Raw genomic sequence first — 22,639 nt, 5'->3', positions numbered from 1 at the left:
CCTGCATCACACCTCTGACCCCTAACTGGTCTATAGTAATACAATATATGCCATTTAGCAGATGCTTTTATCCAAAGCGTCTTAGTCTTGCTTGCATATATTTTAGATATGGGTGGCCCCGGGAATCAAACCCACAATCCTAGTGTTGCAAACGCTAATTGAGACAATTATTTTTAAATTGTGTTAAGTCAACAAATATGAATCTCTATGGATGACATACAGTATTGGCTAAGGTGTTGAACTGACAGTCACGGGGACCGGGATCTAATCTTGGTCGGTACCCCCTGAATTAACTAAATTGGGTGTCAGAAGTGGGACGGCAATGCTGAGGTCATAAAAATAATTTCCCATCAATACGAGCACAAGGGACTTGTGAGAGTGAAGCAGAGGGACTCACTTTCTAAAGGAAGTGGGTAGTGTACTCCTAGGGACAATTACACTTGATTGCATTCACATTCATATTTTTTTATATTCCATCTGAATTGAAATGCAGTTTCCAGATTTTCTATATTTAAGTCATGCCTATAGATGACGATTACAAACTTTCAAGATAAAAACATAAGTTTCATATTAAACTTTGTTAATGGGTTCAGATTTGTTTTTAATGTTTAATTGCATTGCGTGGATACATTGGTCAGAGCCAAAGAATATCAACGTTTGACATGCAGTTTATTCATTTGCTTTTCTGTGCCAGATTACTTGATCTTCCCTCACCCAAAACGTTCAACAACAATCAACACTGCAGGAGTGCACACAGGCATTACAATTCAAGTCATTACGGATTCACTGATATTTCTCCCTTTTGTCCCTCATTTTGTTCCACAACCAAAATTGCAGAACAAAACGTACAGTGCATTTAGATTGAATTCCAGCAACACAGACTTCATTTATTTTCAAGCACTTGGATTTTAAGTATTTGGAAGGTGTGCAAACTTCACACAGAGAGAAAGTAATGCTCTGTTCATAGCAAAGGCAGACACGGTATTGAGATTAGTTCTTGGACTAAAAGAGGCTTTCGCAATAGTTTGCTGAAGCGAGGATCAAAAGGTTGTTTGCAAGCATTATTTTCCTTGTCTGGATTAGTTTCACACCTCCACATTTCAAACAAACTAGGATGTGTTTGTATAAGGCAGATGCACAGGGATGTAGTGGAAAAGGATTAAACTGGGTAAGACCTGAATGCTGGTTGTGATGACGGGCAGTGAGTATTTTATTTGATCATTAAAAAGTTGAAGAACAGATTGAGGACAAAACACAATCAAGCCCGAGAGCTTATTTCCATTGTGTTCCTCTAGGATAGGCAAAGCACATGCTATTGCTAACAACGCCAACGTTGCGGAATAAATGTGTAAATGCTTTCAACAAAATAAAAAGTTGTTTCTGTGCGTTTAGCCTCCATTACATCCCTGCAGGTGCATCTTAAGGGTGTTCTGTTTCAGTGTAAATAAAAACATTTCAAGAGAAGCAGCTCTACCTCTTGAGTGACTTCAGAAAAAGGAATGCTGGTGTCTTTAAAATAGACACCTACACAGAAGCTTACAATGCAAGAGCAAAAAGACAGAACAATTTCACTTTGTAATAATAGACAATGACAATTTGAGTGAAGACACGTTTGTAATGTTTCATTTCAAGTTATTCACACAAGTGATCAGTGTTCAGAGTTAATATACTTTGTAATTGATTAACCTATGCCTCCGTCCACTACCTTGGAATTTGAGTTGATCACTTTCACACAGGCGGGAACCCTGAGAGTACCGAACTGCTATCGATCTGTGACCCCCCCAGATATAGGCAAACTCGGGTGGTTTTAGTACACATTCAGTTACATTGAAACATTGATCAAAAAAATCCCCACCAATTGAACCAGCTGTGTAAGCCACCAAAGAGTTAGCTGGTTTTAGAGCAGGCTAGATTTCTCTTGCTGAAACTTAAACAGAGCTGTAGAAGTCCCTCAGAAGCATATAAATCTGTTTCCTTGGTAGCGGAGCACATGAAAATAGTCCCTGGATGGAGTTCGTCTAACCATAAACTACAGAGTTAAGGACGGATGGAGTTGGGGGTCAATTCCATTTCAATTCTGGAAGTGAATTAAAATCCCAATTCAGGAATTGAACGAAATCCTCTTTGAAAATGCTTAAATAAATAAATGAAGTAATGTAGATAAGAATAAATATAATTTTTCAATTCTTGAATTAGAATCTAAATTCTTCTCCTGAATTCATGGCATTTGAATCTATGCTAGTGAGACCAGTGCATGTTGTCAAAGTCTACTGCGTCCCCCAGGTTGGCATCAGTCTCCAGCAGGCTCATGATCACGGCCATGGCAGCCTCGTCGTTGCTCAGGATACCGAGGCCTGGTCCCACCATGCTGTCCAGGTCCATCTGGGAGCTCTCTCCTGGAGGAGAATGGGCTGTCATCAAAATCGACCAATACACAAAGTTATGTTAGTCATATGCTAACCAAGGATAACTCTAAGTATAACTAAGTAACCCAAACATACACTTAAAACCGTCTGACCGATAACAGTCTAGGTAAATGAAAGATCATGTAAATGCCTTGCTTCTAAGATGACTTAGTATAGGATTTTGAATGGTAACTACCTGTGTCCATATGTGTGTTGCTGCCAGCGTATGTGGCCCCCTTTGAAGCAGACTCTGATCCAGACTTGCTCACTGTATCAGTCACCTCCTCATTTGACATCTGCAAGAGGACAAGTGGGTACATAATAATACAGAACATCTTTGCTCTATAGATTTTTTGATACAAAGTTTCATTTACAAAACTCTTCAAGCGCAACTATTAAGAGGTGTACTATTTACCCTGGTTATTAAGTTAAAGTACATCAAAATATTAGAATCAGTATTAAAAGTATTTAATCTATGCAAGGCATGTGTTCATAGGAAGAACTCAAGTGGTTATGCGACCTGCATGTAAAAAACACCATACGCTCTCCCTTTATGCCGTAATGAAAATAGTAAAAAAATATATACAGTATACCACAAAATTGAGTACACCCCTCACATTTTTGTAAATATTTGAGTATATCTTTTCATGTGACAACACTGAAGAAATGACACTTTGCTACAATGTAAAGTAGTGAGTGTACAGCTTGTATAACAGTGTAAATTTGCTGTCCCCTCAAAATAACTCAACACACAGCCATTAATGTCTAAACCGCTGGCAACAAAAGTGAGTACACCCCTAAGTGAAAATGTCCAAAATGGGCCCAATTAGCCATTTTCCCTCCCCGGTGTCATGTGACTCGTTAGTGTTACAAGGTCTCAGGTGTGAATGGGGAGCAGGCGTGTTAAATTTGGTGTCATCGCTCTCACACTCCCTCATACTGACTGGTCACTGGAAGTTCAACATGGCACCTCATGGCAAAGCATTCTCTGAGGATCTGAAAAAAAGAAATGTTGCTCTACATTAAGATGGCCTGGGCTATAAGAAGATTGCCAAGACCCTGAAACTGAGCTGCAGCACGGTGGCCAAGACCATACAGCGGTTTAACTGGACAGGTTCCACTCAGAACAGGCCTCGCCATGGTCGACCAAAGATGTTGAGTGCACGTGCTCAGCGTCATATCCAGAGGTAGTCTTTGGGAAATAGACGTATGAGTGCTGCCAGCATTGCTGCAGAGGTTGAAGGGGTGGGGGGTCAGCCTGGCAGTGCTCAGACCATACGCCATACCCTGCATCAAATTGGTCTGCATGGCTGTCGTCCCAGAAGGAAGCCTCTTCTAAAGATGATGCACAAGAAAGCCCGCAAACAGTTTGCTGAAGACAAGCAGACTAAGGACATGGATTACTGGAACCATGTCCTGTGGTCTGATGAGACCAAGATAAACGTATTTGGTTCAGATGGTGTCAAGCGTGTGTGGCGGCAACCAGGTGAGGAGTACAAAGACAAGTGTGTCTTGCCTACAATCAAGCATGGTGGTGGGAGTGTCATGGTCTGGGGCTGCATGAGTGCTGCCGGCACTGGGGAGCTACTGTTCATTGAGGGAACCATGAATGCCAACATGTACTGTGACATACTGAAGCAGAGCATGATCCCCTCCCTTTGGAGACTGGGCCGCAGGGCAGTATTCCAACATGATAACGACCCCAAACACACCTCCAAGACGACCACTGCCTTGCTAAAGAAGCTGAGGGTAAAGGTGATGGACTGGCCGAGCATGTCTCCAGACCTAAACCCTATTGAGCATCTGTGGGGCATCCTCAAACGGAAGGTGGAGTGCAAGGTCTCTAACATCCACCAGCTCCGTGATGTCGTCATGGAGGAGTGGAAGAGGACTCCAGTGGCAACCTGTGAAGCTCTGGTGAACTCCATGCCCAAGAGGGTTAAGGCAGTGCTGGAAAATGATGGTGGCCACACAAAATATTGACACATTGGGCCCAATTTGGACATTTTCACTTAGGGGTGTACTCACTTTTGTTGCCAGCGGTTTAGACATTAATGGCTGTGTGTTGAGTTATTTTGAGGGGACAGCAAATTTACACTGTTATACAAGCTGTACACTCACTACTTTACATTGTAGCAAAGTGTCATTTCTTCAGTGTTGTCACATGAAAAGATATACTCAAATATTGACAAAAATGTGAGGGGTGTACTCACTTTTGTGATATACTGTATATAGTCAACGTACAACTACTGCCTAGGGCCCTAAAGACACTGTAGGATGAGAGGTGAGGTAGGTAAGGTGACTCACTTTGGCATGAGAGGAGACCATTGGAGACCTGTCCTGAGGTGGACAGAAGGGACTGGATGTTTCACTCGATGGAGAAAAATTTACCCTGCACATTTTGGCGTTGAAAGAAAGCAGGACTAAGGCAAAAAAATATTCAAAGTCATGTGCCAATAAAACAAAAAACGATGTAAGCCGACTGTACAAGCACCAGCTTCCTCCTGGTGGTCAAAGAAAGCTCTGTAAAACAATGCCATAATACACGCAACACACCTGTTGGAGTCCAAGAGCTCGTTTGCTATCTGGGTCCCTATGCTGCCAGCGTAGATCATAGTGGCCATGCCAGTGGAGATGCCAGGGATAAGGATAGTATGTTTGCTCTCTTCTGTAACAGAGGGAGGGTTCAGGACAGTGAGCTGACGTCGGTCCACACACCCAAACAACATCCAGAATGACCAGGACAAATATTCCTTTCCTTACCGTCCAACAGCTTGGAGCTGCTCGGCTGTTCAGCTTCTGTGTGACCGGGTCCCCTGTGAGTGGAGAGGGTAAGATGACAAATGACTGTACATCCCTTGTATGATGTCATTAGTACAGCACTGAGGACTCTCGAACAACAGCTACATTTTGGGTCCAAAATGTGACAATTTTGACTGAACTTGTGTCTTGATTCGAAGCAGATTATTAAATTAAATGTATTTTACTGAATATCATTATAGACTGTTCAACTCACAATCTAGACCTAATGTGAAAAGGCACTTACAAAACTCGGTTTGTTGACACAATAAACTCAATTTCTTTGGTCCACGGGTTTATAAAACTAAACCACTGACTTTGAAGCATGACGAAGGAGCCAACTTTTGTTTTGAACTTGTAGCAGCTGGTCTCAATCTTCTCTTTACTGCGGAGAACTGTTGAGACACAAAACAGCACCTCTATCACTGAAATGCTTGTTTTAGTCATGAATCCCCCCCAATAAAAAACAAATAATGCACAGGTTATTATAGTGTAATCACCATTTTACCATGCGACAAAGGTAAGAACCTGTTAATCTTCTGCAACCCAAAATAAAGTGCAACCGAAATATAATTCATATCTGTTTGAGCACCCTGCACATCTGGAGAACATATGGTTCTCACCTATACGTATATAAATATAATTCATATCTGTTTGAGCACCCTGCACATCTGGAGAACATATGGTTCTCACCCATACGTAGATACGAAAGACAACCAAACTATTCTCCATTACCTTTCCTGTGTGTCTCTGCGAGGGGTCGCAGGTCGTCCTGGTGGAAGTACTCATAACAAGACGTCCCCAGTAGTTCCTGTGGCAAGTAGCCCAGAACAGTAGTGGCTCTGAAGGACAGAGACAAGGAGGCTGTTATTCTCTCTTAACCTACTCCAGTCACAGGTTGATATCTTCTGTCCACTTACCAGTTCTAACTATGTACATCATTTCAGAATGGCACAATAAATACTAACTATAAACATCAATATACATGATGCAGACTTTCTGTTTCTATGGAAAATAGTATATGGAATGGTTGTCAAACATTTGACCACGGTAAAGTGAGCTGGGTTCTTGTTCCCTGAATTGGGATGAAATGCCAAAGTAGAAAGAATCTCACTCAAAAGCAACAAAAAGAAAACGACTTACAGATAATATGAATTATACTGTAAACATAAATCAAATTGGACTGACGCGTTCAATGCACTCTCTGCTGTTGGTCAGAAGATCTCACCACCAGTGTTACATTTTAGGACAGCCTGGGTCACAATAATAAATGCACATATGTTAAAGGGCTCCTGTTGTGAAATGAAGCTAACTATTTGACAACCGATAAGTAAAAAGGTCTTTATCTTGACATGCTTACTATATGAAAAACAATATTTCCAACACAATGTTCCAAGTAAACATTTTTCAATTTATAATCTGTATTTCAAACCAATAGTACTAGTATTGTACTGCTGCCATCTCTTGAAATAATCAGTACAGTCATCTCTTCAAGGGGTATATTGTCTCACTTGGAATGCATTCAGACCAGTTCCCGGAAAACTTGGGGTAACCCCATTACACTTACAGCCACTGTGGTATGGGTAGGGGGTGCCATGGCAAACCCTATCCAAGATGACTGCCTGCCAGGCCTGCCTTAACCAACGTCATTGCTTTTCTCTTTATTTGTTTCTTTCTTTCGCTGTTAATACAAGCACAGGTTGGGTTACCCAGGGTATAACTGTAATGTTAACCAAGGCCAATTTAACTTACCGTAGCCTTGGCTAACATTACAGTATGTATCAAAACATACTCAACTCAGCTGAAAGAGATCGAATATGAACAAAAGACTGAGAACAATACGCTATGAAAGTTACCAGGAAGTGACTGCCCCTCAACCTTGTAGTTTTTTAACTTTTGTAGGCTTTTTGAATGGTCTTCAATGGGCAAAAACGTAGCGCAATGGTCTTAAGTGCAAAAACTCAGTAAAAACAAATATAATTGTAATATATATATATATATATATATATATATAATATATATATATATATATATATATATATATATATATATATATATATATATATATATATATATATACTACGAATTTGATTATATAATCGTGAAGCCAGTTCAAAAGATTAGCGGACTTGATCCAGAAGTAAATCGAAAGGGGCGGTTACTTTCACAGGGTATAGATTCAGTTTTATTTCCCTCTCAGTGTTTTTCATCAGGTGAAGGATATGCCCACAATGCCCCCTTATGAACAGTATTGGTTCAAAATTAAGCCAACACTTTCCAAGAATATTTCATAATGAGCGAAAATCGCAAAAAGGTTTGTGGAGGGGGTAAGAGGCACAACTTACTGTTGGTCCACGAAGGTGAACTTGCCGTCAATTGCAAAGCGAGTGACAAACTGGGTGGGTTTGACCTTGACCTCTAGTGAGGGCTGACAGGCATTGTTAGGGTGAACACGGCACACAGCGACCAGGCAGGACAGATGGGTAAACTCGTTATCGTCACTCTCAGCATCCAGCTGGGTGGAAGGCCAACTCCGCATGTAACCAGTGCAATGGACAGTGCAGTATCGTTGAGACTCTACAGGGGGAGACAGTGTACATAAAACACGTGTTTACGTTTAACCCCCATATGCAATTCCAATCATGGCCCTATCAGGGCTAACCTCAGTGAGATGGAATCAAGAAAAATAAATTGTGCTTCTGGGTTGATGACCACCACGTTTCTCTCTGCTCTTATGATGTATTTAGTGAAAGTCCTTTCTGCATGGCTCTCTCACCCTTTTTCTTGGAGCTGCTGGGCTGGATGGTTTTGTCTTCTGTCTTCATAACTGTTCTGCTGTGCTTCATGCGGCAGAAGAAGGAGCGCCGTGCCCCTGTACACAGTTGAACTGCTCCCACAGGAAGGTCCTGCACCTGTAACCCTGCTAAAGAACCGGGAGAACCTATGATACAACAACATCATATTATATTTACAATATAAAAAAACACATTGAAGACAGAACATAAAAAATACGAATCTGTGACCTCAATAGAGACCGAGAGCAAAGTGGAAACCAGTAAAGCAACAACAAACAGAACCCAGGCTCTCTGCTCTTTCCCCTGTGCTAATAGAACTGAGATAAAAGCTGCAACTTTCTTTAAAGTAATACCGTTATAGTGGTGACATAGCTTTAACTGCATCTCAACAAGACACAAACAAAACAGAACACAGAGAGAAATAGATATGAAAGTCCCAGCATCATATACATTTAAATGAAGTCTTTGCAGACTTACTTTTGGCATCTATGAGCCGTTCGCGAGGGTATAATCCTGAGGCTGACAGCTGCTCTTTCACTTTACTAATGTCCTTCGGGTGGACATAATCAAAAAGACTCTGTCCAATTAGTTCCAACTGTAAACAAAAATAGCACTTTAATTATCAGAACCAAACTATTCATCTCAGAACTCGGAACCAAATCTTGTGTGAGCTAGCTAGCTAGCCAACTATACTTCTGAACTAGGGTAACAAATGATTCAGATCCCCACTTCAGAACCACCTGAACTTTCTGGTTAAACCTCCGGTCTCCACTTCAAGCATCACCTCCACAATATAAAGCATGAAACAGATTCAGGTATAACTTTACTATGGTACAGAAATTACAAGGTACTAAAAGAGAATGTCAGTATTTTACAATTTAATGTTAGATAGTTCCTCATCCTGTAAGTAGTCTATGGGCCAGGAGAAAATATAATCCATGGTTCAGTTTTCTTTAGACAGCCACTACAAACGTCTGCTAACTTTAGCCACCGCTAGCTCAAAATCAATGGGAGTGGTAGGGGCATGGGTGCCTGTTACAAATGGCCAAAGAAAACCAAACCATGGAACTAAATGAATGGAATAAACACTGTTAAGTAATGACCTCTTCCTAAAGTTGTCATTGAGAGTACTTAAGTGGATAATAGATAGGATTGAGTGATGGGGACATTGTTGGAATCCACCTCAATAATTAGCTCAATTTAGAATGAAGTAGTAAATTAAGACTGCCAGACCTGTTTATTGTATATTATAAACTGGCTGAAAGCCGTGGTATATCAGACCGTATACCACACCCCCTCAGGCTTTATTGCTTAAGTATAACCAGTTCACTGACCCGACTGTAGTTGAGGAACTTGGAGACGGATTCTGAGGTAAAGAGGATCTTCCCCCTGTCACAACTCACCACGAACAGGAACCCATCTGCAGCCTGGGGAAATGAGACACGGCACAACCTCAATATATTTCAATCTGGATCCATGAAAACGCTGACACTGCTACAGTGTATAAACCATCCGTGTGTATCCACTCTCTCGGTTTACTCTAAAATGGAAGACTCTGTGTGACAAACATGCACACTTGTGGGAGATCAGAGCTGGCAAAGGTTATACAACAGAACACTCCAAGTGAGCGGAAAGAACTGGCTACTTCTATATTTAATTCTACATTGAACTGAGCAGTTGACACATCCTTTTCTAATTAGGAATTTCCCAGAGTAAAGTTAGTTAGCAACTGAATGGAAAATACTGTAGCAAACCAAGAGGGTATACCTGTGGTACTGTCCATAAAATAAAGTGTAGACTTAAAATCTGAAGAAGAAACATGTCCACCATGTTCTCATAATTTTGGATAAAATTCGGCACTTTGAAAATAAAAACCATTGTAGATTTGACCTCATTATTGTAATTATAAAGGAATAACCCTAGACCCATTTATTATTGGTTAATATTATATTTCCCATATCCCAAATTCTCAGCTAGTTTTGGAGCCCCACTGTTGTGACTGCTGCCACAATACCAAATGGGCTTGATTTTGGTTGATTGGAGAAAGAGATTGAGACAGATTGAAGGGCGGCCTACCGTGAGCACCAGGTGCTTGAGATCATCCTGAGGCAGAAACGAAGGCTTGCGTTTGTAGTTAACATCAGTAAAGGAACTGCTAGCACCTGCTGTGGAGACGAACACAGCACTGAGCTGTTAGTCTGTGTTGTACCTGTCCTTTAGGAGCTCAACATTTCTATCATAACTTGAGTTAAAAATACATATGAATATTAAATCTTTATACAACACCAGTCAAAGGTTTGGACACACATACTCCTTCAATGGTTTTTCTTTACTTTGACTAGTTTCTACATTGTAGAATAATAGTGAAGACATCAAAACTATGAAATAACACACAGGGACAGCAGCGTAGCCTAGTGGTTAGAGTGTTGGACTAGTAACTGGAAGGTTGTGAGTTCAAACCCCTGAGCTGACAAGGTACAAATCTGTCGTTCTGCCCCTGAACAGGCAGTTAACCCACTGTTCCCAGGCTGTCATTGAAAATAAGAATGTGTTCTTAACTGACTTGCCTGGTTAAATAAAGGTAAAATTAAAAAATTAACATATAATCATGTAGTAACCAAAAAGTGATAAACAAATCAAAATATATTTGATATTCTTCAAAGTAGCCACCCTTTGCCAAGATGACAGCCTTGTACATTCTCTCAACCAGCTTCACCTGTAATGTTTTTCCAACAGTCTTGTGGGCTGATTTTCCTTCCCTCTGAGGTCCAACTCATCTCAATTGGGTTGAGGTCGGGGGATTATGGAGGCCAGGTCATCTGATGCAGCAATCCATCACTCTCCTTCTTGGTCAAATAGCCCTTACATAGCCTGGAGGTGTGTTTTTGGTCATTGTCCTGTTGAAAAACAAATGATAGTCCCACTGTGCGCAAATCAGACGGGATGTCGTATCGCTGCAGAATGCTGTGGTAGCCATGCTGAATAAGTGTGCCAAGAATGATAGATAAATCACTGACAGTGTCACCAGCAACACACCTCCTCCTCCATGCTTCACGGTGGGAACCACACATGCGGAGATCATCCTTTTACCTACTCTGCGTCTCACAAAGACACGGTGGTTTAAATCCAAGAATCTCAAATTTGGACTCATCAGACCAAAGGACAGACTTCCACCAGTCTAATGTCCATTGCTCGTGTTTCTTGGCCCAAGCAAGTCTCTTCTTATTATTGGTGTCCTTTAATAGTGGTTTCTTTGCAGCAATTCGACCATGAAGGCTCCTCTGAACAGTTGATATTGAGATGTGTCTGTTACTTGAACTCTGTGAAGCATTTATTTTGGATGCAATCTGAGGTGCAGTTAACTTTAATGAACTTATCCTCTGCAGCAGAGTTAACTCTGGGTCTTCCTTTCCTGTGGCGGTCCTCATGAGAGCCAGTTTCATCATAGCACTTGATGGTTTTTGCGACTGCACTTGAAGTTCTTGACATTTTCTGCATTGACTGACCTTCATGTCTTAAAGTAATGATGGAATGTCATTTCTCTTTGCTTATTTGAGCTGTTCTTTACATAATATGGACTTGGTCTTTTACCAAATAGGGCTATCTTCTGTATACCACCCCTCCATTGTCACAACACAACTGATTGACTCAAACACATTAAGGAAAGAAATTCCACAAATTATATTTTAACAAGGCACACCTGTTAATTGAAATGCATTCCAGGTGACTACCTCATGAAGCTGGTTGAGAGAATGCCACGAGTGTGCAAAGCTGTCACCCAGGCAAAGGGTGGCTACTTTGAAGAATCTCAAATATAAAATATATTTTGATTTGTTTAACACTTGTTTGGTTACTACATGATTCCATGTGTGTTTTTTCATAGTTTTGATGTCTTCACTATTACTTTATAATGTAGTAGAAATAGTACAAATATTGAAAAACCCTTGAATGAGTAGGTGTGTCCAAACATTTGACTGGTACTGTATATTATCAGCAATGAACCAAGTTATTTGTGCACAGCTGTGTATTTTGCCGCCATCGTGTGTCCTAGGATCTAACTGCATTAGTATAGCTTCATGAGACCTACCTTAAAGAGATGTGTGGTGCTGCAAAGATTGCCTGGTGTGGTACTGTGTTGTAAGGACAGTTTAGGGATGATGAGGCCTACCTTTCAGGGCTTTGAGGTGCTGCACAGCCATTCGCAGCACAGTGAGTTTGTCAAGCTTTCTGGCCATGGGGTTACAGGAGGGGATCATGGCTGACAGCTCGTCGATAAGGGTGTTCATTTTGTCCCTTCGCCGCTTTTCAATTTGGCTGTGTGGCTCCCTTTGAGTGAGGGCACAATTACACTTATTTGTCTCTCTCACACATATCTCACACACTTAAGTATACAGGTGTCTGATGGGTTGCTATCAAGTCAGCATGATATAATTTATAAAAGCAACAACACATGAAAGCGTGTGTGTTATTGTTATTATTGGCGTTACATTTATGTGGTCATTCGCATCATGCCACCAGCTTCAACTGTATTATTAGAGTATTAGGTTACATATAATATTAAAGTATCCTCCTGTTTTTTAACGCCAGTGCAGTCAAAAATGTGATTTTCCTGTGTTTTCTATATTTTCACATGGGGTTGGAATAATACTGTGAAAATTATGATAATGTCCTTTTAGTGTAAGAGCTGTTTGAAATGACTGCCTGAAATTTCAGCCAGTTTTGGTGGGATGGAGTTTTGGCCTGCCTGGTGACATCACCAGGCGGTAAATTAGTTAAGAGGCCAATAAGAGAGTTCCAAATTGCTTTTCAGTTTTCCCCTCCCCACTCAGACCACTCCCAGAGAAATTCTTGCTTGAAAAACTGCTCTTGCTAAGAAGATATTTTTGTTTATTTTTGACCATTTTGATTGAAAACAATCACAGTAAGGTACTTAATTGTTACCCAGAAATTATTTGATATTGAGATTTTTTTTAAACGGCTGCATTTGGTCTTTAACTCCCTTTCAATATACCAAATGAATATGTATGCCCAGGCTCTTACCTGAAGCATTTAATTTTCACCTGTTGATCATCATCTTCCGATCTGAATTGGAATGGGAAATATATATTATTTAAAATGATTAATTTCAACACTTGGCCTGGCCCTGAGAGATCTTGCCAAGATTAGTGCTGAGATAAAATTCATTACTAAAGAATCTTCAAATACCTGCTCTGTTCCTCCTCTATTTGAGCATCACCATTTTCCCTGCAAGACATGGAGAACATGAAATATAAGTCCACCGGGTAAGAGACAAAAATAAGAATGTTATTTTTATCCTGCTTTATGAAAGGTGAGGTCTCTCTGCTCTTACCTGTTGTCTATATCCCCCTTCCGTTTCCTAGACAGCTCTTGGATTGGCATGGCTCCTGCCAGGTGGGGGGTTATGACATCAGGCATGGCTCCTGCCAGGTGGGGCGTTATGACATCAGGCCGAGAAACGGGAAGGCTATTGGTTTGTCCTAACTGCAAGGGTCCTAAACCACAGACACAAGAACCATACAAAACTGATACATTAATTTTGATTTCTCATAATTTGTCATTCATCCAATGTCAAATGAAATGCATTATTGTAGCACTGACACCCTTATGGAGGCCTTGAGACAAAATGGGTTGGTGTTTTGTTTAATTCCCCTGATTTTTATATTTGCCAATGTGAAAACCTCCATGAAGAGCATTCACATATCCTGATCCTCAACTGAAACCATCAACTGATGACTGAGAAAATAAAATAACGAATGCTTGCAGTTACTTGCTTTCCTCAGAAGATGGCACAAATACCAACTCAATGGATGTTGACCTCAAGCTGCCTTGGATTGTAACTTAATATTGTGTAAAATGTTTCAAAATAATATATTTTTTAAACCATCTTATAAATATAAATGTTCTTGTGGTGATCAGTCACATGATAAGTGTGTATGCACTAACTAACAACCACTTGAGAGGACTGTAAATAAACTCTCAATTGTAAGCCCATTGACAAATGTTCCTCAGTGTAAATTCATTTCAGTTCAGTTCAGATAACTGGAAATGGCCTTCCAGCTTGTAACTAGTAATCTTGAAAGCCATAAACCTGGCAGGTGGGGTGAATGAACTCTCCAACCTAAATCAGCCTAGGAGACACCAACCTCTGGCACTGACAGTTTCTCCCGGCTGTCATGTAGCACGTGATGAGTTTCCATGTAGCAAGTAAAAGTCACCATAAGAGGGCGTCTAACCACTCACTGGCTTTATCCCAGTTTCCCCCAGCATGCGGCACGTGATGGTTTCTGCTATCGCCTTACTTCACTGCTTATATAATGCTGTAACATTGACCTACTTCCTGCACAACTCCCCATTATACTGTAAGCGGTGATATTTTATATAAAATATTGTTAAAAGGGGGAAGATCTTTTGGGATTCTAATGCAAACAAATGTTTACGAATAATGAATAATGAACTAACCTTGGCTATGTCTAGAAATGTTGGGGTCATTTCTGATAGAGGTGGAATGCAGAAAATATTCCAGCCCTGCCCTCTCTCTTCCTTTTCCTGCAGGCATCTCACCAAGCATGAGAAACTGTAGTAGCATAAAAGCAAAACAAGTGGAAATATTCCACAGGTAGAGATGGTAGTGGATCTATGGTAATTGTAATCATTTAGCTAATTCTGTAGTTGTATCATCATGTAGGGTTAATCTTTATTTATTTATTTTTCAATTTTCATGAAAATAGTTAAGACAAATCTGACTAAGTTTGTTGCCCAATCAAGTAGAAACATTGTGGCTTTTGGATGTTTGACTATGACAGTGAGCAGCTCAGGGTTGAGGTAAATTTAGAATGTACATTAACATTTATTAACTAAAAATGTATATAAATTAGAACATCATACATTTCATAAAATCCAACACAATTCTAAAGGGAAGAGTGAAGATCCCTATTTTGCAGTAACTAACTTAAGGGGAAGACAATGTCATATCAAATACAATTAGGTAGTGTGGGGAAATGGTTGTGCTACACGTCCGTTTCGTTGACCCAGTTTGGATCAAAGTTCATCAGGGGACCGGAGCAACCCCTGGTAAATACGCAGCAGTCATTTCCTGGCTAGGCCAGCCTCTCTCCATGTCATATCCTGCTGTTGTGACTGAGCAAAGCAGTTAACCCTTAAATGCTCAGAGTGCTTCCGACCCCTTAGGGTGTGTGTGTCTTGGGGGGATTGGGATACAAGCAGAAACTCATTTCTGTTCTCTGAAAGTAAAAATTCACAGTACTCTTCTTAAATGTTGATCCAGTTCTTGACGCCAATAGGAGATGCAGAGGGAAACGCAAACACACTGACAACTGAGAACCAGACATCAACAAGTTCACTGGTTGTGCAGGACATGAGTGGGTGGTGCAGAAACCAGGTCAATTGAATCACCTTGATTACACTTCTGGTCCTAGCTTCCTAAGAGATGACTGTATGGCAAGTGAGGCCTGTGTGACGGAGTGAGAAGGCTGTGCACTGGAGCTCGATAACGCAGCCACGGAACCTTCCATGGATGATGCTCTCTCCTGGCTGGATAAATGTGGTGAGGATCGCACTACTCCATTGGTCCAAGTCTTCAGCTGATGATAATAATGATGAAGACCCTGGCAGTCACAGCCATATAAATGGACCCTCAAAAGGACTCTCCCTCATCAGATGAGCTTCCTGTGGCTGGTTCTACTGGTGCTGGTGCCTCATAATCAACCTCCCCTATCCCTCACTACTCACCTGTCGCTCTCACACAAGAACCCCAGTGTGTCGATAGGGTCTATGGTACAACTAGAACATTCATGTCTAAAAGTTGATTAGACAGCACAGCAGTATGATGTTATGGCAGTATCTAGTTAAAGCTGTATGCCATTATGGCAGTATCTAATTAAGGCAGTATGAAGTTATGGCAGTATCTAGTTAAGGCAGTATGACGTTATGGCAGTATCTAGTTAAGGCAGTATTGGTCAGTGGTGAGTATCCGAGTTCAGATTCCCTATTATATTCACTGGAAAAAAGCATGTAGTTTATTACCTGATAGTTATTAGGTAAGTGTCCAGGTTTACACTAGTTATTAGTGTCCAGGTTTACATTATGCACTTTATTCTCATCTCCCCATCATAACCCCGCCCCCTCATGGAAAAAGGGAAGTTCCATTGAAGTTGTCCTGCACAAACCTCTTCATCAATCTTACATGTAAAAGCCTAGAATGAATTATGGGTTAATCATTAATGGCTAATCATACCTCCTTGTGTTTGCACATTTTCTTTCAGAGGAATCTGAGCTTTACACGTCACTTAATTTAAGGAAGCTTGTTTTTCTTATCTGAAAATAGATCCAATCCTTTGGCTGTCTTTTAAGTCAAGAAAAGAAAGGCAACTCTACACCGGTCACACTTGCCAATCTGACTACTTCACCTGAGAGCCATTCCCCTTCACTCCCACAGGAATCGCCCCCACCCCCACACCAACCACTGCACTGGTTTTGAATAATACTATGGGCCAGGCAAAATGGCAATACCTTGTTGGACACATGCATACATGAGATGAGGTACAATATTAAGAAAGAGGGCTGACAGTAGAATACATTTTGTTTATTCAATATACAAAACAGAGGGAATACATCTTGTAATGGAGGAATCTATGCTATTCAGGTGAAGTACAGTTGACTGTTGGCAATACGGTTTTAACAATTGGTTGCCAAACAGAGTGCTATGTAATACATTATTTCCTCTGTCCATTCTCTTTATCCATTCCTGTGTAACGTTTGTCATCCTAGAACACCTTTAGGTCTGGTACTACTTTAAGTGCAATCATTATTAAGTCAGGAATAAATAAATATTGTTACAGAAATTGAGTGTTAAGCCTACTACACCATTAAGAATTGTCAACCAATGTCAAAATGTTTGCCTCATATTTGACACGTGCAGCTTGTGTTTGAAAAGTTATCAAATTATAGGCTCTGGTGTTTTACGAAATAACTGAACACTAGCCTACATAGCCTAAACAAGTTACTACAGTCATATTGGCCAAAGCGCAGCTAGCCTATTTGATGTAGCATATAGGCTCAATTAAAATGTGTCAGGCAGGCCTATACATTTTTTACTCATGTTTTATGCTGCAAATAATGTATTATTTTCAAGGGAGCGTCCTGGGTGACCATATTCAACTACATTCATTACACGTACGGTATTGGATGTTATGGTCAAATTTCAGAATGGGAAATTGCGTTATTAAGCATGAATGCAGAATATTAGCCTAGCTTGCACGTTCAGGAAGGAACAATAATTGTTTTGGGCTGCGTTCCAATAAATCCACCCACCCACTTTAAGAATTTGGAAACTGTTTCGTAACCCAATTCTTGGAAATATTCTTTAACATTTTACCATGCATCGCCAAAATCACAATGTGGTCATGGAGATCAGTTTACGAACATGTGGCAATGCATCAGAATGCTTTAGACGTCGGAAATTCTCGTCACCAAAAGTACAAACTTGCCGCGATACATTGAAATTCTACAACTATGAAAACCTGTAAAATAGGCTATGACTTTAGGCTATCCAAACACATATATAAAACACAATTTAGGCAATACGTGCGACTGAACAGGAAATGGTGCAAGCATTATCCACGCATAAATTACGTGATTGGTGCCATTTTATTTGATTAACAGGCTAACCGACATAGACTATTAGTCTAAGCAAAAATACCAAAGGGATGAACATGAATCTATTGACCGCCATTGAAAAGGCAGCTGAATAGTTTTACACCAGGTTTACCATAAATACAATTCCACCATGCACATATTGTAATAAAATCACACCAAATCCTACCTGCGAAATTACATGGTAGAATGCCACAAATATGGCCAAAATTATCAAATTTCCACGAGCGCGTCCCAGGACTTCCTCGAGTGTGCGTTTGCTCCACTGATCTACTGACCTACATTTTGGGGAACAACCAGAATTGTTTTCAAAGCGAAAGAAACAGCTCCCCTCAAATCCCAAACGGCGCATAGCATCGATTACAATAAACTATTATCACCTCATAGTCTAGAGAATTCACACGTGGTGCTTTCAAGACAACTCGGAAAGATCAGAACCTCTAAAGTGAGAATTTGCGTACGGTTTTTGCGTAGATGTTCCTATTGGTTGATTCTGATCCTTTTCAAACGTGAAACCCAGAGCTCAGTTTCCGAGTTCCAAGTTGTCTTGAACGCGGTACAAGTAGGTCTACCAGTACCTGTTCGTTTGTCTGCGGTCCCGTCATTGCCGCCGGCGGCAAAATTATCTTTGGACATGGCTGGAGCCGGTCAGCAGCAGCCCGGCGCCGCAGAACATGAGGAAGTGGTAGTGTAGCCTAAATGTGGTAGAAATAGCCTACTGTAGAAGAGGCGGGGGATTGTAAACGTACTTTATTTTTTCCTCCTCTCTCTGTACTAAGGCGGGGAGGGGGGTAGACATAAAAACGTAGACCTACACGTGCAAGGATAAAGTAGCCTCCTGGGTAATGAGGACACAACTCCAGGAAAACGCGGAAGAGGTCAATCTGTCTCCTCCTATATCACCACTACACTCGCATTCATTCACCCAACCACCCGTGAAGGGGACACTCTGTCCATTGCATTCACACACACACACAATCGTTTCGTAGGCTATAGTCTAACCCAGAGCAAGTAGGACAAACATTCATGAAACACAGATTCGTTCATTTTATCCTCTAAAATTATAGGCTACAAAGTGTAATTTTTCATGTATTTGAGGGAAAAGTGGTTGTCTAAATAGGCTACGACACAGGCTCCCTATAATTGAATGGTTTCGTGTTGTGAGTGAGCACTGCTTTCTCGTGTAAATATCCGTGTCAAACCTGAGAAATTACCATATAAATCAACTCATTCGAGTGGTATTTTTCCCCTTCTTTCGAACATGTTTTTTGTCTCTCACCTCAGTGTTATTCAAGACCTCTGCACGAGACTTTATGTAAGTGTGCACGTGCCAAACAAGAATCGCGCTGACCTAAATATTGTTGCGTTATACAACCATATAACCGTCACGTGTAGCAGCTGTCTCATTAGCCCGTCTGAAGCCCGGTGTGTAACCATTAGTCCAAACAGTTGCATTCCGTTTGGCAACTAAAACGAGAGTTTCTGTTGGACAAATTGAGGCAAGTCACTCCACGTTCGTTCCGTTTAAGAAACGGTTTGAAACAGAATCGGCGGAATTGAATACACCCGTCTACAGCGAAAGTTAACTTGCGTCCCAGAACACTTTACAGCCCCGCACACAACGTTATATAAAAGTGTGTGTGTAATTTGAACCACACATTTGCCTATATGTATTTACGCTACTATCTAGCCTACAAAATAGTGTCATATCTGTCAAATAGGCTGTGTTTTGGCAAAACGAATATAATAGGCCTATGTCTCTGAGTAACAATAGGTAAATCCAATGACGGGACAATCATAGGCTACAACCATGAGACATTTATTATTGTGTAGCCATAGCATTGTAGTTCTACATGCAATGTCACAACATCCGTCATTTGAATAAAAAGGCAAAACTGTATTTGCATCATCAGTGGCTAAGATCCGCCCCGTCTCTAAAAGTGCATGCGATCTTCCTACATGAATGTTTGGAAATTAACAAAGGCTTCCATCAATAGAATGGTATATATTCCTTACTGTATATATTCCCAAAATATTTTTGGGGGAGAGAAATATATTGGTAATACTTGATAATAAGCGTAATTAACAATGTATAGTGTATATAGCATTAATACATGCATTTTGTTATTTGTGAACATTTAAAAGCATTATAAGCTCTAATAATTCAGTAGTAGTGTAGCCAAAAGACCAGCAGATGTGATACAGAGTAATTTCATCTTACTGTCCAAAGGGAATTACATTCAGCCTTCTATTCTCCATTCAGGCTGCTGAGGTCAATTTCCTCCTTAACTCGATTTAATGGGAAGGTGAAAAAAAAGAAATTGACATTGAATTCTCTGGTAACAGCTCTGATGGACATTCCTGCAGTCAACATGCCAATCGCAAACTCCCTCAACACTTAAGACATCGGTGGCATTGTTTTGTGTGACAAAACTGCACATTTTAATGGCATTTTCTTGTCCCCAGCACAAAGTGTATCTGTGTAATGATCATGCTGTTTTATCAGCTTCTTGATATGCCACAACAAGTGGATGGATTATCTTGGCAAATGAGAAATGCTCACTAACAGGGATATAAACAAATTCCAGAAGCTTCTGATAGGCTAATTGACATCATTTAAGTCAATTGGAGGTGTACCTGTGGATGTATTTCAAGGCCTACCTTCAAACTCAGTGCCTCTTTGCTTGACATCATGGGAAAATCAAAACAATTCAGCCAAGACCTTAGAACATTTTTTTTGTTGCAAAATGGCTTAAGGACAACAAAGTCATGGTATTGGAGTGGCCATCACAAAGTCCTGACCTCAATCCTATAGACAATTTGTGGGCAGAACTGAAAAAGCGTGTGCGAGCAAGTAGATCTGCCAGGAAGAATGGGCCAAAATTCACCCAATTTATTGTGGGAAGCTTGTGGAAGGCTACCCAAAACTTTTGACCGAAGTTAAACAATTTAAAGGCAATGCTATCAAATACTAATTGAGTGTATGTATGTAAACTTCTGACACACTGGGTATGAGATGGAAAAAAATAAAAGCTGAAATAAATCACTTTATTATTCTGACATTTCACATTCTTAAATAAAGTGGTGATACTGACCTAAAACTGATTTTTTTACTAGGATTAAATGTCAGGAATTGTGAAAAACTGAGTTTAAATGTATTTGGCTAAGGTGTATGTAAACTTCTGACTTCAACTGTACATACGTAACATGTTTCACAAGCACGTGACAAATGAAAACTACCTTCGACTTCATTCAGAAACAAGTTGACTGTTTTTTGATTAAATTGTCTGCACTCGACTGATATTGTTTTTAGCGCAAGTCAATGGCGCACCCTACTGGGATACTTTCAGCAGCAGAAATCTGACTGCATTCTCATTATTCCTTGTACCTAACACAGTAAGATCGTCAACCGATGTAGTGACTTATACATTTAAATCCTTTTTGTACCAATAGGAGCCTGGTTCTCAAAATTGTAAATCATTCTGGGCTTTGTAGTTTTGGAATCGTTTATTTTGAGTACGAGTGAACTCAAATATTCAAAAAGCTTTGTACATATATAGTTCTACAGTGAATATATTAATTACCCCATCCATCCTTACTATACCTATTACAAACAAACAACATAAAACACTTAGACATCCTTGGTCAGTATTCACTGACATCATGGATCATTGTCCTGAGGCAATGGCCGATTAATGCTAAGATTAGAACCTATTGAATAAACAAATCTATAAAACTAAGGCTGCGTTTACACAGGCAGACCAATTCTGATAATCTTTTCACAAATGTCTATTTTTTTTTTACCAATCAGACCATATCTGAAAAAATATCTAATGTGAAAATATCTAAATGTGTATGGTCAAAAGACTAATTAGTGGGAAAAATGTCAGAATTGGCCTGCCTGTGTAAGACCTTCTTTGACAGAGGCCATTAGATCAAGTTCGTTTGGTTTTGGCGAGGTACACTCAGTCATTACCATTTATCCCCCAGTGAAATATATACATCACGTTAGGTTTCCAGTTCAGTCCTCTATGTGGCTCCCTAACTACTTAATAAAAACAGCGATTATAAATGTAACAAACAAGCAATCTATTGCAAGTATCTATTGCATTTATACAATATGCACTACAATCGCTTAGTCCAACTGTCTTCAAGACCATAATTCAGAGTAGCCTATATAATGAGATTGTACCTATGGAATATACTGCTCTTGGCTGTGAAAGACATTACAACTAATGATTTACTCTGATGGAAATCAAGTCTTCCAAAGAAATCCTCTTGCGATTTCCTTTCCCAGGAATAGAAAACAACAGGGTTCATTAAAACACTTGCACATACCTCACAGGATTTTTTGGGGGAGGGGGAAATAATATGTTACCAACCATGTTTCCATCCAACCTTTTTACGCGAGTAAAATAGTTGAATAACAAATGTGACGACACATGTCGACAAGGTGCGATCTTTGTGCAGATAAAATGAATTACCGCTATAAATTGCGGTGGAAACTCCTTTATGGACGCGTATTGCTATAATAAACATCATTCGAAGTAAATTTGGAGTCACGCGATGATATTAAGTGGTCCTCCCACCACGACTCGGGAAAACATGCCGTTTATTACACTACAGATTACATAAACTAGGATTAATTCCACCCGTAGTGAAAGTGAACAGTGATGAGCTTGATGCTCCTTTCCAATATACATTGAGGGTCTTATTCTGGTGACATGATGATCGATGCTTGGCTGCCTTTTCACAAAATAATAATAATAATCTTGCGGCAGGTAGCCTAGTGGTTAGAGTAGAGCGTTGGGCCAGTAACCGAAATATTGCTGGATCGAAACTCCGAGCTGACAAGGTAAAAATCGGTCTTTCTGCCCAAGGCAGTTAACCAACTGTTCCCCGATATGCCGTCATTGTAAATAAGATTTTGTTCTTAACTGGACTTGC

The 22,639-nt window shown here is 40.3% G+C and overlaps 1 protein-coding gene across 12 annotated transcripts; it reads right to left on the bottom strand.

Annotated features, from left to right (window-relative positions):
- Positions 1–652: 652 nt before the first annotated feature.
- LOC109896576 (aryl hydrocarbon receptor nuclear translocator-like protein 1) lies at positions 653–18,558 on the bottom strand. 12 transcript variants are annotated; one of them, XR_004210961.1, is made up of 17 exons: positions 14,480–18,558; positions 13,350–13,512; positions 13,205–13,243; positions 13,040–13,081; positions 12,168–12,325; positions 10,076–10,164; positions 9,334–9,426; positions 8,477–8,594; positions 7,981–8,145; positions 7,550–7,781; positions 5,940–6,046; positions 5,452–5,599; positions 5,169–5,221; positions 4,962–5,073; positions 4,713–4,828; positions 2,602–2,701; positions 653–2,411 (listed from the first exon to the last, which is right to left on the bottom strand). XR_004210961.1 is itself a non-coding variant. In XM_031831525.1 (17 exons), exons 1-17 carry the CDS (start codon positions 14,604–14,606, stop codon positions 2,239–2,241), a joined length of 2,001 nt encoding a protein of 666 aa, XP_031687385.1. In that variant the 5' UTR covers positions 14,607–18,541; the 3' UTR covers positions 653–2,238. The 12 variants fall into 12 exon arrangements, 11 of the variants coding, with proteins under 11 accessions (XP_031687385.1, XP_031687389.1, XP_031687388.1 ...); XM_031831525.1 differs by having other exon boundaries at positions 4,713–4,797; positions 10,076–10,161; positions 14,480–18,541; XM_031831529.1 differs by having other exon boundaries at positions 4,713–4,797; positions 7,981–8,127; positions 10,076–10,161; positions 14,480–18,539.
- Between the last annotated feature and the right edge of the window lie 4,081 nt (positions 18,559–22,639).

The sequence above is a fragment of the Oncorhynchus kisutch genome, linkage group LG9, assembly GCF_002021735.2.
Source record: "Oncorhynchus kisutch isolate 150728-3 linkage group LG9, Okis_V2, whole genome shotgun sequence".
Lineage (NCBI taxonomy): Eukaryota > Metazoa > Chordata > Actinopteri > Salmoniformes > Salmonidae > Oncorhynchus > Oncorhynchus kisutch.
The sequence above is the reverse complement of the archived record's forward strand: the minus strand, read 5'-3'. Positions and strand labels throughout refer to the sequence as shown.